Raw genomic sequence first — 15,855 nt, forward strand, 5'->3', positions numbered from 1 at the left:
TAAATCGAGCGCTGAGAGGAGCAAAATGGTGTCATGTCGACTTGACTTGCATATTAAATGACATGTTTTGGATCGGTATATCAGATAGACAACACCAAATTACATGACTGTTTTACAAATTAATACCCTACAAAATTATATTGAAAATCAGTGAATTCAAATATTTCCTGTAAGCAAGTTCAGAGAAACAGGAGGAGACTTCTAGCAGAACCAGGCTCAGGGAGGGCAGATATCTGCCTGGACCACTCGGGGTAAGGGTAAAATGGAGGGAGAAAAGGAAAAAGCAAGTTTTAATGTTAAAACTTAGATTAAGACATCCTTGTACATGAAACTTTATCTCAGTGGCTTTGTTTGTTTATGTTTTACATTGTGAAATGAACAAATAGTTTTCAACATTACTAGCATATGGCATGTTTGGAAGCTCTGAAAAATCAAATAAGTTGACTCAAAATTGAGATTTTTTTTTTGGTCAAACGAGTATCTCCAAAGTACGCATTTTTGTGTCCTAAAGGGAAACTTTGGCATTTCGGTAATATGCTTATTTGCTTTCTTATGGCAGAGAAGATCTGTTCCACTCTCTATGCTAAATGTGAACCTACTACAAGCACCTACATAGCTTTGCTTCGCTTAGCTTAGCTTAAAGACTGGAAGCATTTAAACCTCCTCTGTCCAAATTCAGAGAGCAAAATCTGCTTTAAAGTGCTTGCTAACTGACGTTAACATCTTGTTTGTTTAAAAAAAAGCAAATGTTGAAAAGACGAGCTGTGGTTTTGTGGGTATAATTTGCATTGCTGCATGCTAAGCTGTTTGCTCCAGATATGAAAGTAGCTACTCGCCTGACTGTCTGCAGCCAAACGCTAGTTTATTTTTATTCTTTGTTAATTAACACCACTGTACTGAGAGCAGTGTCCAGGCTGAGCCGTGCAGTCTGCTGAGTTGTACCTTCAATAGCTGCTCTGGGAAAAACGCTGCATGTAATGATGCTGACTGGCAGCTTTCCTCCGAGTTGATGCGGAGCAGATTCCTGCCGCTCTTGACCCCCGTTGTTTTTACAGCCCGCCTCAGTTCTGGCAGGCTGAGACCAGAGAGAGCAGAGAAAAAGGGGGGGGGGGCAAAATTTACAACCCTCCAGTTCCTCCCACAGACAGTCAGTCAGTCAGTCGCACTTTCACTCTGCAGCGCTACACGACATGTTGAAACCGAAGCAGACTGTGTTTGACTGCAGTAATGAGAGAAAATTTCAGGCAGCGACTGGTCTCCAAGACTCTGAAGCAGACATGTTAGAAGCCGAGAGTTTCACAGCACATACTGTACTGACACAAACTGTGCAAGGACAATGCCATCACACACATTCAGACAGCCTGAAAGCTGTTTTCATGCCCAAGGCAGCAACTTTTTAACAGCCGCTTGTAATAATTGAAATTGCTTTTGAGCTTCTGCTCGAGTGTTTTGTGGTCAGGTTGGCGCATTCATGTGGGTTAGATCATCCTTTTGTCACTGATCCAACACCACAGACAGATGAAAGTTTTGTGCTAGCTCTCTACTTTAACCTTTTGGACCCCAAAACCCACAAGCAGGCTTTAAAATCATCATATCTTAAAAAAAAATAACAAGAATTGCATAAAGCATAAGAGGCAGAAATTCTAAAAACAAGGAATTTTATCATTTTCAACTTTCCAGCAGCAGCAAAAATATCTTCATGCTTGCTTGAGGTAGTTTTTACCTTTTTAAAAAATGAGTTAATGCACATATCGGTGGCTTGAAATACCTATTCTCAATAATTTTGATGTAACTCGCATAACAGATCAGCTGTTTTTTGTCTTTGCCACTAGTCATTTCTAATATGCCATTCCATCGAGACACATAACCAAATCTGATATTTCATTAAAATAGCTTTATTCTACATTTGTCATTTAAAAATCTCTCAAAAATTAACCTACTCTTATCAGATTCTATAAAAAATGTTAAAATTCTGTGTTTCTTGATGCAACTGAAAAGCCAGAATGGACTCAGCTGCAACTAACAGTCACATGATAAAAATTCTGGGACTTTCTGGCTGAACTGCAGGCTGCAGTGTTCACACAGACAAGAGACAAGTGTGCAAACACGAACCAAGAAATTCAGCTTTTGATTTCAGTTTTTTTTTTATTATATGTGATTGTAACTCTCAGACCACACAGAGCACATTTTTGACTTCCTTCAACTGTTTTGCTGTTTTCAAAGTGGAGCAGGAATTTATTTTGCACTAAGAAATGATCCTCCAGTGAGTAAAAATGTAACAGGAAAAAAAAACCCCAGTTCAGTTCGTTTAGACTAGATGCTTACAAGGTGTTTTCACTTACTTTTCAGCAATAACACCAACAAAAACTCGCAGCAGATGAGACATCTGCCATGTTTCCATAACGTGTTTTTATGTGCATTTTGAAGTATTGCTTCAGAAAAAGTTAGTGGCAACAGTAACATTCGAAAACCTTTGCAAAAAAATTCACATACATACTTGAGGTGGTTTTTCCTTTTTTGAAAATGAGTTCATGCACATACTGGAGATGGAAACACCTATTCGAATACGTTTAACATCTGTTTCTTTCATTGTCGTTGCCTCTGGATAGCATGATACGTGTCCAATAGCAGCTAACATGAAAGACTGAAGCCTGTTTCTGAAGACCTCCCTCCATTTTTCTCTCGTAGAAAGCCAAAGTTTTGTTAGTTAGTGGTTTCAAACAGCGTTTTGTTTCCGGCTTCTTCTACAGTGTTTATTACAGCTTCATGTGGCATATATCAACACCTTCTGACAACATTACGCAACCTATTTAATACGGAGAAGCTAATTTGCATTTTCCTTTTTCTTTTTTGCAACAAATTTACAAGTTTGCTTCAAATTTGCTCGACAAATACATTGAAGCCTTCTGAGGCTAATTCCTCCACTAAGACTGGGGGTAAACTACAGCGCTGAGGCGACTTGTTCGCCGTCTGTCCCGTTTCTGTTCCCTCCAAGGATTTCCTCTGCAGACGTTTTGACTCATCACAGTCTGGAGAGCGCAGGTGTATTAGTGGTGGCTGCAATCCACTTAAGGGAGGTCCTGCTTTTGTACGTTCTGGTCCGATGCCATGGCTTTACTGGGACACTTAGTGGAACTGTGCCATCATTAATTCCATCTGTGCTTTTCCCCAATGCTGGGAAAAGGAGTCTCTGCAGTGAGTTTACAGCAGCAGAATTACCACTTGAATGCAATGACACCACATACTGTACCTGGTACTGTACAAGCGTTCAAGGCTGCGCTCGTAGTTCCTTTTTTCAGAGCATGTTTACGCTGCCTCCACTTATAGCTATAAATATACAGACGTCTGCTCGGGGTAAACCCAATGCCTGCAACTCTCTCTGCAGCCGATGACAACGCGACTCTCAGAGGACGTGTTTTCTCCTTCAGTCAGCCACCACTGCAATTAATTATGTTGTGCAGCCTGTCTGATAATCTTGTGCAAAGCTGAGCTGGAGTCACAGGGAAGTTAATTGCACAGTGCTGCTGTCACTTTCTATCCCGAGAAGCAGCCAGAAGGCAGCAGTCACCGTTACCTAATGCTGGTAATTGTTGCTGTTGCTACACTTTCCCAGTCTGGCGAAGCTCTCATGCAGCTCTTAGTCATTGTTGAACCGGTGGATACCTGATTTCAGACTGTGGTGGATCAAAGCAGCGTCTCATTTCCAGGAGACAGCTGTTGTTTCAAAGAGTTGGCTCGTTTTAGAAAAAGAATTAGGGGTTGGTGATCTGGCCAAAAGTATAGTTGATGATCTTTTGTACCAGAATTTCCATCCCTGATCTGAATCACAGTTCTGACCTCAGAATTTGTTAAATTCTTTATTGGTTGCCTGCACGGTATAAATGAAAGTTTTTGTCTGAAGTAGTTTTTTAACTATGATCTTTTGTTTACAGTTTATCTTTATGCATTTTCCGTTTTTATTTTCCCTGTTTTGTAAAATTATGGATAATACTTTGTAAAATTACATTTTTACATTTATATTTTTACTTTAGAAACGCATGCTGAAACTGGAAATCATGCCTACATCAAAAATCTGTATTTTTTTATAAATGGCTATTATTATTTTTTTCCAATATTTCACAGTAAAAATACATTATTTTTCATCTTTAAATTGGTGAAATTATTTTACAGCTATTTTGCATTTTTGAAAATAAAAAAAATGTTACGGATTGAAAAATATTCAATATTTCATTTGCATTTATCTTTGTTTTGATTAATTACAGATAATGTTCAGTAAAATCCCAGAAAAAATAGCATTAATTTAAAGCTTACGAAAGTTATGTCCACACCAGGAATTATTAATAATTTCTTTTTTTCAGTTCCAAAGGAAATTATGTTAATTGAGGATTGAAAAATTATTTAAAAAAAAGCAAAGAAATAATACAAAGTTCTGAATCTACATTCAACAGAAAAACTATTGCTTAGAAGTAGAGATGATGCATAAGTCCTTTTAGTTCAGTAAAACAAAGTTGTAAAACCTTGAATTGTAGAAATGAAATAGAATAACAAATAAAGGCAAATGCTAGAAATCTTTGAATATTTATTGTGCAAAAGTTTAAAAGAAATACTTTTTATTTGCCAATACTGGAAACATGGTGTCTCTACAAACTATAGATATTTCACTGCTTGCACTATGAAGTTGTTTCCACACTGCCTGCAGTTCAACCGAAAAGTCGCTGAACTTTTGTTGCATGATTGTTGGTTTCCGCTGAGTCACTAATGACTTCTTGTTGGTGCAGAGAAACACTGAATTTTTAGTTCTTTACCGAATATTTAACTTTCTCAGTGAGATATGTCCAATACAGTGATTTTGATAAAATAGTACAATTTTTAACTTAGACTTGATTAATTTTTCCGATGAAGCTGTACCTAACACATGATTAGTTTAAGAACTGTTGGAAAGCTGAAAATCTGATGAATTTTTCTATTTTTACAGTTTCTCTGTAGGATAAATGGTGCCATTTTAGTCATATTTTTAAAGAAAACCTTCCTTTTTGAACCTGTCAGTGGGTTTTGAGGCTCAGAGGATTAACAGACTTTTAGGATGAAATAAACAAACTCTTAATGCAGTTTTCGCGCTGAAGAGCAACGTTTCCTTGAATCCAATAACCTGCATTACCCTGAATTGTGATAGCATCCAGAAGTGGCTTCCACAGAATTGGCTGCACTGATTTTTTTTTTTTTGGTGAGATTAGACCGACTGCAGCTTTTCATGTCGATGCTCGTCTGACTGTCTGTCGATGCACTGGACCGTTAACTCAGAGTCCTGCCCTGCCAACAGCCCCGGAGCACCTGAAGGGGCCACGAGTGTTGACCATAACACAGCCAGGGGGTCATGTGACGGCGCAGGTGGCTGCCAGCCGGGACGGCATGTCGCTGCCAATCTCCACGGTGACCCGGAGAGTTGGAGGAGCTGCAGGAGGGCCGGCTAATTCTGGTCAGGAGGAGGCCCAGCGTCCAACCAAGAGCAGCCAAAAACCTCCTTCCAGAGAGTTTAACAAGCTAACATTCCTTCTGTGAACTTTGAGTCCTCTTCACAACTGCGCTCTTTGCAGGTTGACTCAGAGCTTTTTGACATTTTCAGCTGTCTGGTCCTGCTAAAGCTGTACTAAGCAGGAGTTTTAAGTGAAAAATGTGCTCATTTTATCCACCAAAAACAAATCCCATTCCAATTTCTGCCTTAAACTTAAGCTACGTTATGAAAGGACTCTTGGTATGAAGCTGTTTTGCAGATTCCTGACGATACATGAACATTACTAAAGGTCAAACTTGCCGCCATTTGGAGATGTGCGAAATTCCCCAACTGCACTTGAAGTTGTCGTTCTGGCATTTTTTAAGCTGTTTGTGTTTTATAAAGTGGTGGGAAAGTGATCCAGAAAAGGGGAAGGGAAAGAAAAAGTGGCTGACACCCGTCAACAATGGCATCGTACACGAAAAAGAAACAGGACATTGTGTAAATGTGAACCTGCAGAGCCAGCAAACACCCTTATCTTTGATTAAATTATACAGTATTCACACGAGCTGCTGACACCACAGCTCTGCCTTAACAGTTTAACATCTTTGGCAAGCGTCTAAAGAGACTATTGATCAGGATTATTTGAAATATCTTAGAGGCCTGCTGGGCTTAAATCATGAGTAACTGAGCAGGAATACAGTATCTTCGGGGCGTGTGCCTGACGTTAAATCTTCAGCGCTGGTCTTTTTCTGTCAGTTTTGCCCTTGGAGATAAAACACCATATAATCTGTGCTTTTCCTTTTACATCTTCTACACAATCCACAGAGTTTCCCTCGTTTGGCTCAAACTTCCACCACATGCCTGCAAACTCGCACACATCTTAAAACCCAGCTCCCCCACACTCGGGTTTATTGATAGTCGTGTAAACCTCACGCCACCGCTCCGCTTTAAAGGGTGACCTCATCGCGGAAGTTCCACAAGTGCTCCGAAGCAGCTCGCCAGCGACTTTTAAGTGGCTTTTGTTCCCGCGCCGTGGAAGGCCAGCCAGCGACAGACAGTGCTGGCTTTCATAAATGCCTGGCGCTGCTCCTGCAGGTCCTCCTCCGGCTCTCTGGTGGAAACATGGTGTTTTGGGCGCTGGGTGTAATTAACCCGGGAACTCGTAAAGAGGCGTTCGCAGCAGGGCGCATGGCGGGCCCACTCCTCATGCCAGCTCCTGTTGGGCGGCTCAGATCCTGCTCCAGATGTTTTCCCTTTGCATGCCAGCAGTGCCAGAGAATGCGAGGCCCGCTACACCTACTGCATGCAGCGTACAAAGATCCAGTGTGCTGAGGTTCAGAGACACAGGAGCAGAACTTAAGGTGTCAGGGTGGGAGAATGTGAGGAAACCAGCAGGGAGCATGTTTGGTGGTCAACAGATCTCCGTTGAAATTTAATTTTTAAGGTTCCAATCTGGGCTGTTATGATATTAGTTTGTCACTACGCTATACTTTGATTAACCTTTCATTATCCCTTTGATTTTATGTCGTCATCTGGTCAAGTTAATCTGATTTATGACTAAATACTTGCAAAACTTGACTTTCTCATAAGCTGCAGCTTTCTGTTCTGTTTTATAGTGAATTAGCAAATATTAGCATGCCAACACGCTAAAGTAGGATGATATAGCACTTGTTTGACATTAGCAGGACAGCATAGCACGCTAATGTTTGCATTTAGCTCAAAGTACTGTTGTGCTGTAGATGTCTTGGTGCAATGTGGGAGATTTGAATCGACCAAAAGTTCACTTCTTTATACACAAATATTTACTGAACCAAATATTATCCTGTTGTGATGTTGTTAACCTTGCTTACTTTAATTCTTTGGACAAGTGCCATTGCAAACAGATTGTAAAACTGAATAAATCTGCAATACTAACAAACATAAAGAAACTCTGGTGTCTTCACAAACCAACTTACCATGGTTCAAGCTGGGATTATGGTCACGGCTCAGACACTCACAGCGTTTGTTTGGCTGTAGATTAAGTGTATAATCTGAGCAGCAACTGATGTTCTTGTCTTCCGTTTTGCTCGTCTCTGCAGACTTTTACAGCCTGGTGTAACTCTCACCTGAGGAAAGCAGGAACGCAGATCGAGAACATTGAGGAGGACTTCCGGGACGGCCTGAAACTCATGCTGCTGCTGGAGGTCATCTCAGGTAAACAGCTCCTGACTTAACAGGATTACCTGGATTAAAAAATCACCATTGTCACATGTTGATTTTCGATGGCGGACTCATTCCACCTTTTAGGACATGTGCTTTTGTTATTATCTTCCTCAGAGTGAGATAAAAAGAATGATTACACTCTGATTTCCACTGACAAAGTTAAAACATCTCTGTCTTCTGTAATGTGTCGAGTTAAAAGATGGATTAAATTAATTCTCTCCAATTTAATTGAACTAATAAATAAAGTGTTGATAAATCTAAGAGCAGAGACCAGAAAGAAAGTAATAAATTACACCTGAACAACATTCTTTGGAAAGTTTTTGCAACTGATATAATCTGAGGTTGCCTAGACACTGTTTAAAGCTAATCTAAGCTTGTCTCCTAAATTAGCTCTTAGCTGTTAATGTAGCCTTAGCCTCTATGAACCACTTTGATTGCCTGCTACGGTTCAAGTCCGAAAAAATTATTGTTTTTTCAGAAACTTTTTTGGGTATGTTTTAGCCTCCTAACTTAGCCGCTAACCTTTAGTGGAGCCTTAGTCACTGTGACAGTAGCTAATTTCTTTATTTGTGACGATACCTGTGCTTCTTGTTCCATGCTATTGAGGCAAAAACTTGATTTTTCAACAGATGAGTTCTTTAAATGTGTTTGGCGTTGGTACTATTTATTTATCTTTTCATATCTTGCGTATCATCGTGGAACAAAATGTTATTTATTTTAAACAGGAGCTTAAAGTAACATTCTTCTGTTTCTGTTCCACATGTTTTCCCGAACAGGCGAACGCTTGGCCAAACCAGAAAGAGGCAAAATGAGAGTCCACAAGATCTCCAACGTTAACAAAGCGCTCGACTTCATCGCCAGCAAAGGAGTAAAGCTGGTTTCTATTGGAGCAGAAGGTGGGTGATGTCACGTCTCTGTCTTCCAATGACGTATCTGCCAGAAGACGAGGGTCCGACACGTTCCACAATGACCTCGTCTGGGTTCGTTTATGCCTCAGGTTGATTGTAATTAGGCCATCAGCCGGGTCGATAGCTACTGTAGTGTTGTAAATAGTTATGCATAATGTCGCCTGCGGCCTCCCTGCCTCGCTCTCGTTGCCATGGCAGCGCCGCCGGCTGCTGTGCTCTTAATGAGATCCTTATTCCTGAGTGTTCCGGTGCAGGTTTGTGCTTTGCGGTGCATTTTCTGAGAGTAGATCTAAGGATCAGCAAACACCCGAGGGGCTGAGGCTGCTCATTGTTCAGCACAAATAACTCGGGGATGTCCGTCGTCCTCCCATCAGAGTAAACAAGTCTTTAACAGAGTAAACATCCATCCATCCATCCATCCATCCATCCATCCATCCATCCATCCATCCATCCATCCATCCATCCATCCATCCATCCATCCATCCATCCATCCATCCATCCATCCATCCATCCATCCATCCATCCATCCATCCATCGTTTTCTTCCCTTTGGCACTTTGTGAAACTGACAAACTTTGTGTGTTGCAACAAGCAGAAAGTGTGTCCATTAAATGATCCCAAAATAGTTCAGCCAGCGCACACATCACTCTGTTCAAGTCCTGTGGGATGGTTTTGAGTATAAAACTTTTGAGATGTCTGAGATTTATGCTGCAGAATTGATCCAAGAACAGACTTTTTTTATTGAGCTTTGAAAGATGACATTTGAATCCTGGTTACTCTGGATCATCCGCAGAACTACTTTCTCCTGAGGAAATAGTCCCCATGAAAGCTGTTTTTACTGCTGCATGTTTTCCATTTGCTTGCGCTGGGATGGCAACAACAATTTTGAAAGCACATTTTTCAAAATATCAGCACGTTAAATCACAGCTGTCAGCATGGCAATGAGGGCTGAGACAGAAAATATAGTTTGGAATTTTTGCAGCAGTGTGGTATTTGTTTAAGTACCACCACAGACAAAAAAAAATCAACAGTTTTTAGATGCAATTTTAAAAAAGTCTTGTAGATTTTCCCTGCTTTGTTGAATAACAAGTAAACAACTAGTAAAACCACAGAAAAAATAAATCAATTTACATGTTGACTGTAAAAACAATATATGCCAAAACTGTGACAAACATCAGCAACAAAACTCCATATTTTTACAAATTGTAATTTGTTCTTTCACAGCATTTGACTGCAAATGAATTCATTTTATTGTATTAAAATATATAAAAATGTTGCGACGTTGATAAGTTTACATACATTAGTCAACTCTAACTGACCACACAGTCAAATGTTAGACTGATCCGAGGAATAGTTCATGAGGTGATTATGCTGTAGATAATTTATTTACAAAAAGAACAGCTTCAATACTCCCATCTGGAGGTTTCTGTCAATACTGTTTCAGTATCTTGTGGTCATTAAAAGGACTATTAAATGTCAGACTTTCTGCCAACAGCCAAATTCAGCCATTTTTGAAAATAAACACAACTTTAGCATTAATAGTGATGAATGAGATAAACAGAAGTAATGAGGGTTTTAAATATCTTTAAGGGTTATTTTATTATTTTTATTGCATTTTCTGCCCGTCAAAAATGAAAAAATTCCTTTATGCTGCCTTTTCATCTTTACTATGAATAAAAACCCATTTCATTCAGATCAGAGGTGATCAGATATTTCCTCTCCAATGCACCCTGTTTAAGTTAGCCTCTAATCCGTCTGACTCCTGGTGTTAAACCCTTCAGGTCTTACTGTCACACAAATTAAAACTATAAAAATCGGACTAGTTTGCAATTCTGCCACATCTCCATTAAACTGGATCAATAAAATAATGATTTCAGATACAACCGTCAACATGGCTGTGTGGCTTTCTCTCTGCTTTCTAATAAGGGTTTGAACAGAAATCTCTCTCATTATTGAGTCCTAAATGTCTTCTTTTATTTTTAAAAATATTAAATAAAAATATCTGATAGTGTGGATGTCCATATCCTGAGTAGGGCAACATTCTGCTTTTTTGCACAGAATTTTTTTCATAGAACCAGTTATCAAAGTACTTGCTAAATTTGTAATCTTATATATAGATTTTTAATATTCATGATGATATTTTCACAATTATTAAAGGGCTGACAGTAGAGAGATGACAAGAAATGAGAGGAGAAAGACAATATGTCAGAAAGTATTGAATGAGTCACTTTGCAAATTATTTCGTTGGCTTTATGTGTAATTGTTTGTGCTTCATTTAGTCTCAAATCATAGTTTTGCCAATTTTGAACAGAAAAGGTGACATTTATTCATGCGTGCTGACAAGAAACATATTGGTCAACAAAAATAAAAGAGAAAGGACTCTTTCTGTAATAGTTTAGTTCATCAAAGGAGTTTAGGTTCTCGTTGCTGTTTTATTTTATTTTATTCCGATGCAAGTCTTGTTTGTTTTGTGAAAGATATATGGCATATGCACCTTTTCATCTAGTAATGCTTTGGTTGATCAGCGCACCAGAATGAAGGAAAAAAAATACAGTGTGCAACTTTAGAACACAAACAATATTGTATTATTATTATTATTATTATTATTATTAAGTGCACAACAAACACAAACAGTGCACTAAAGATTCCAAAATAAAAAGAGAAAAATACAAAAATATCATGAATAAAATCTAAAAATACTGTGAGAACCTCAAGCTGAAGTAAAGCAATGGCCAAGAACAAAAGTCCACCTAAAAATTAGAAATGTATGATAAAGCCTTTCTGTACAAACAAGTGTTCAAAAGTGAAGTAAAAGAAGATGTTACTGAAGTAAGCAGAAGTTACTCTGTTCTTTTCGTCCAAAAACCTAAAATATGTAATCTATTTCTATGGAAAATGATGAAAAGTCTCAAATATTCTTGTCTGAAACAGTGATTTTTTTTTTATTTTTTTTTTTGGCATTTGAAGGTTTATTGTTATCATTTTCTGCAATCATTTTAGCTTTACGTGATTTCTTAAAAAGTACTTGCATACATCTTACTAGCAGATGACTTTTTGACTCATAAAAGGACAGAAATTCCTTCATAAAGCAGAATATTTTCCTGCAGTGAGCAGAGTTTGGTCTGAAGGCTCCTGAGCCAGACCAGCATTCCAGACAGATTATCCTCCCTGAATCCCCTCCTGGTCCTGCTAACTGCTGGTCAGACTGGTCCACGGCTCAGGTCTGTGCCACTCATCAGGGGGTTTGTTGTGGGTTAAGGATGAAAGAAGGGGGGAGGTAGTTTCAAATGGAATTAACAGGATTTGTGTTCCTCCCCCAGGTGGATCAGTCATGTTCATTAGAGCTAATCTCGACATGTATCTGCCTGTGTCAGCCTCAACCAAAACCCAGCTCCACTTTTTCCACCTCCTAATGTAATCGGCGGCGTCTTTCACAGCACGTTAAACGTTCAGACGTCTGACTGGCATCTCGCAGTCCCAGTTTGTCCGTCACAGTCTTGGAAGGTGCCGAGCTCCGAGCCTTATTAGATTAGAGGCAGAAACAAACGATTATTGAAGGGCGGGCTAACAGGGTGACCCGCTCAAGGGGATTTTTGTTATCGACAACTCAGACAGGACTGGACACAAGCAGCTCATTCACAGACTGATTGACAGCTTAGCGGGCCGAGGCTCAAATGAGTGAATCATCACGTTTCATTCATAATAAAGGACTTTACTGCTTCAGCTGCCCGTCTACAAACACTGAGATTAAAACACAGTCTGTATAGAAAATCATTCAGAGGAAGTTCTGCTGTTGAGTTGACATGCTGTTGATTATCTGGTTGTTACTGTGTCAAATCAGTTTCCTGACCTGAAAGGCTCTTTAAAGGGCAGCGTGTCATGGATTTGTATTACATAGTGTCGAATCGGATGCTGTTGTACGGTATCTCCTCATATTGTGTCGTGTTCCACTGTCACATGTGTATAACGTATTGTATTACGTTGTATGGTACCGTACCGCATCATATCGTGTTGCATCATTTTGTTTGACGTTGTATTGTGGTGTATAATTTTGGATGACATCATAGCATGTTATATCATATCATATTGTACCATGTAGTATCAAACGGCACAATATCATGTTGTATTATAACATATTATATCAGATAGCATCATATGGTTTTATATTCTATCGTATCGCGTCATGCTATATCAGAGCATATCGAATAGCATCACAATGAGTTCTATTGTTTTCCATCATGTTGTGTCATATAGTATTATATCATGTTGTGTTGTATATTGTACCGTGTATTGTTGCATTGCATCGTTTGGTTTTGTGTTGAATCGTATAGCATTTTATCACATAGTATTATGTCCTATCGTATTACATCATTTCATAATGTACTGTACCTTATCACATTGTGTTGTATCATGTCATGTTTTATTTGTGCTGTATTGTGTCGTATTATATCATAATGCGTTTTATCATATCTTATGTTGTATTCTAACATATTGCATCGTATCATATTGTATCACTTTGCATTGCATTTCATTGCACGGTCCCATGCTGTATCATTTCATGTCATCTTTTGTGTTATATTATATGGTGTCATCGGACATCGTATGCTGTTGTTTATGTCATTTTGTACTGTATCGCGTTGCATCGTATCATCATATCTAGCTCAACTAAAGGAGTGTAGGCCTACTTCAGTGCAGTACCTCAGTAAATGTCTTTGGTTGCTTTCCACAACTGGTCTGCACACATCATCTGTGGAACTTCTTCTCTTTTTGTGCCCAATGGAGGGATTTATGTCGAGAGTATTTAAGGTAGAAGGTGTCCTATGATGTGCAGTTTGAAAGCCTTTGTGATTTTGGAGTATATAGTATAATTGAACTTGATCTGAACAGGTGGACAGAAAGCCTGTCATTAGGCACAGCAGTGCTTTGAGTATCAGCACTCTAACATGTTAACAGTCACAACAGTAACATGCCTCTGTCGAGCAGGTTGCCTTTGAATAGTCCAAAAATTACATCCTTTGTCTTTTCCTAAACACTAATCATGCAACAGTAGAAACTGTTGTTGTGAGTCTGCCATGGATGATGCAACACTTTAAATGTTGCTGCTGCAAGGAATTGGGGGACAACTGAGACCAATGTGTCCTATGTTAAAACAGATAAGACTTTTTCTAAGCATTTAGAGAATTTTAACAGCTTTTTTCATGATTACCACTGAAATAGTTTGCTTGTCATCTTGGTTTAATATGCTAACATGCTAATATATGGCAATTAGCACTACGTAAAGTGTTGTGAGGGTTAAAAGTAAAGCATTAAATTGCATAAAAATGTCACGAACCAAAGGTTTGGACAATTTGTGCTGAATGAAAATCATCATGGATCCTGACAACACATTTCATGGCAATCCATCCAATAGTTGTTGCTAAAAATCACAAATGCTAACTTGTTGCACAAAATGTAAAGTTGCTTAAGTGAGCAGGATGTTCCCATTGGGGCATGTGTTATCTGCACATATGTTTTATAGCAATCCATTAGAGGTGGAGTCTGTGATTCCAGAGAAAATTTGTTGATGTTTAGCTATCCTATTACGTCTGCAGTGCTACTATCATACTTGAACTTGTTTTATGGCACTTATCCAGGTTGTTTTCTCCTGACTAGATCCTTGGTTGTGTTGTATTTACTCTCAGATGTGCGTCACTTTGGATAAAAGCATCTGCGAAATGAAATTGTAGAATTGTAGTTAGCATGCTTAGATGCTAACTACAATTAGCATGTTTAGATGGCTGACATTTTTCCTTGTTCTGTGAATGAACATGAATCTGCACAGGAAATGTTGGAAACCTGTTGTGTGGATCATTTAGAGACACTGTGTACCAACATAGTGGATAATTAGGAGATATTAGTGCATACTGGATTAGAATTGCATACTCTATCTTTAAATAGCTGACTGACTGACCGACTTTGCCGTCCCCAAAACCATACAGCTAGTGTGTCCAAAAATCTTTTACTTTTCATTCATTTACAGCCCAATTTGAACTTGGACATAAAGGCATTTTTTATTTACCTGGAAATGTCTAAATCGGTTCTTGTTGAATATGTCTGCCTGATGGGAGGAAAATAAAATCTAAGTAGGTGCTAAAAGTGTGAATCCTAAAATGTTATTGCTTTGCCCTTCTCGCAGAGATCGTAGACGGCAACGCTAAGATGACCCTGGGAATGATCTGGACTATAATCCTCCGCTTCGCCATCCAAGACATTTCTGTGGAAGGTATAGTGTGTATTTGTGTGCATGTGTGTGTTTGTGTGTGCAAGTGGGAACGTTTCCACACGCTTCTTATTCATGTGCTTTATTGAAAAGGGCTCCTGCTCACTGTCTTCATTTGCAACTGAAAACACTTTCCATTGACACAGTGTCTCAGCGTTAAGACCTTTGTCACGCATCGCACTGAGCTTAAAAAAAAACTCCACAATGCCACATATAGACTGGAGATAATGTGCGCTAATTTGAATAAGAATGTGTCACAGACTGCTCTTTTTCTATCGAGGTGGAAATGTTTGCGATATGGTCCCATCCACATTTAACGTATATAATCCACTTACACTGTAATCCAATTTAAATGTCAGATGTGATCAGGCTGGATTTGTTCGGCCTAAAATTTCCACGCTGTGTATTTTAGAGCATTTCGCTTTACCGTGTGGGTACGACACAAAGCCAAACACCTCCCGGTATCCAGTGGAAACAAGAGAGCGTGAAACATCCGAACAGTCACACATGCTTTCCATTCACTTCACCTCCACTTAATCCACCACTAAACAGGGATTAGTCGAGAGTCGGTCAAAGTAAAAGCCTGAGAGTTTCTCCGACTTCACAATGATCCCTTCTCCCCGACCGCAGAGACATCTGCCAAAGAGGGCCTCCTGCTGTGGTGCCAGAGGAAGACTGCGCCCTACAAGAATGTCAACATCCAGAACTTTCACATCAGGTAATGCCCAGTTGCAGTCACAGTTAATAACATGAGATTGAGGGACCAAACGCAAAGCCATGAGTGGGTGAATGTTGGCACTGAGCAGGGAAAGTTAGCAGAAGCACTGTCACCTCACTTTAATTCAGGTTTATTTAGTCTAAACTGAGTGGAAATATTTTCTTCTATACATTTCTGTATTTGCCATTTCATTGTTTGAACTCACCAGTTATGTCCAGAACAGCATCTGTGAAAAATGGAATCGGCTCAGAGCAGTTTTTGGCTGTTCCTCAAGG

General features: G+C 39.3%; 1 protein-coding gene across 7 annotated transcripts in view; it reads left to right on the top strand.

The window, feature by feature from the left end:
- actn1 (actinin, alpha 1) overlaps positions 1-15,855 on the top strand; it is a 79,917-nt gene that overhangs the window by 30,126 nt on the left and 33,936 nt on the right. For all 7 annotated transcript variants that reach the window (XM_051957288.1, XM_051957286.1, XM_022197093.2 and 4 more), the window contains exons 2-5: positions 7,573-7,687; positions 8,473-8,592; positions 14,779-14,865; positions 15,493-15,580. In XM_051957288.1, the coding sequence (XP_051813248.1) occupies positions 7,573-7,687; positions 8,473-8,592; positions 14,779-14,865; positions 15,493-15,580 (410 nt within the window). The remainder of the gene's footprint in view (positions 1-7,572; positions 7,688-8,472; positions 8,593-14,778; positions 14,866-15,492; positions 15,581-15,855) is intronic.

This window comes from Acanthochromis polyacanthus, chromosome 1 (assembly GCF_021347895.1).
Source record: "Acanthochromis polyacanthus isolate Apoly-LR-REF ecotype Palm Island chromosome 1, KAUST_Apoly_ChrSc, whole genome shotgun sequence".
NCBI classification, from domain to species: Eukaryota; Metazoa; Chordata; class Actinopteri; family Pomacentridae; genus Acanthochromis; species Acanthochromis polyacanthus.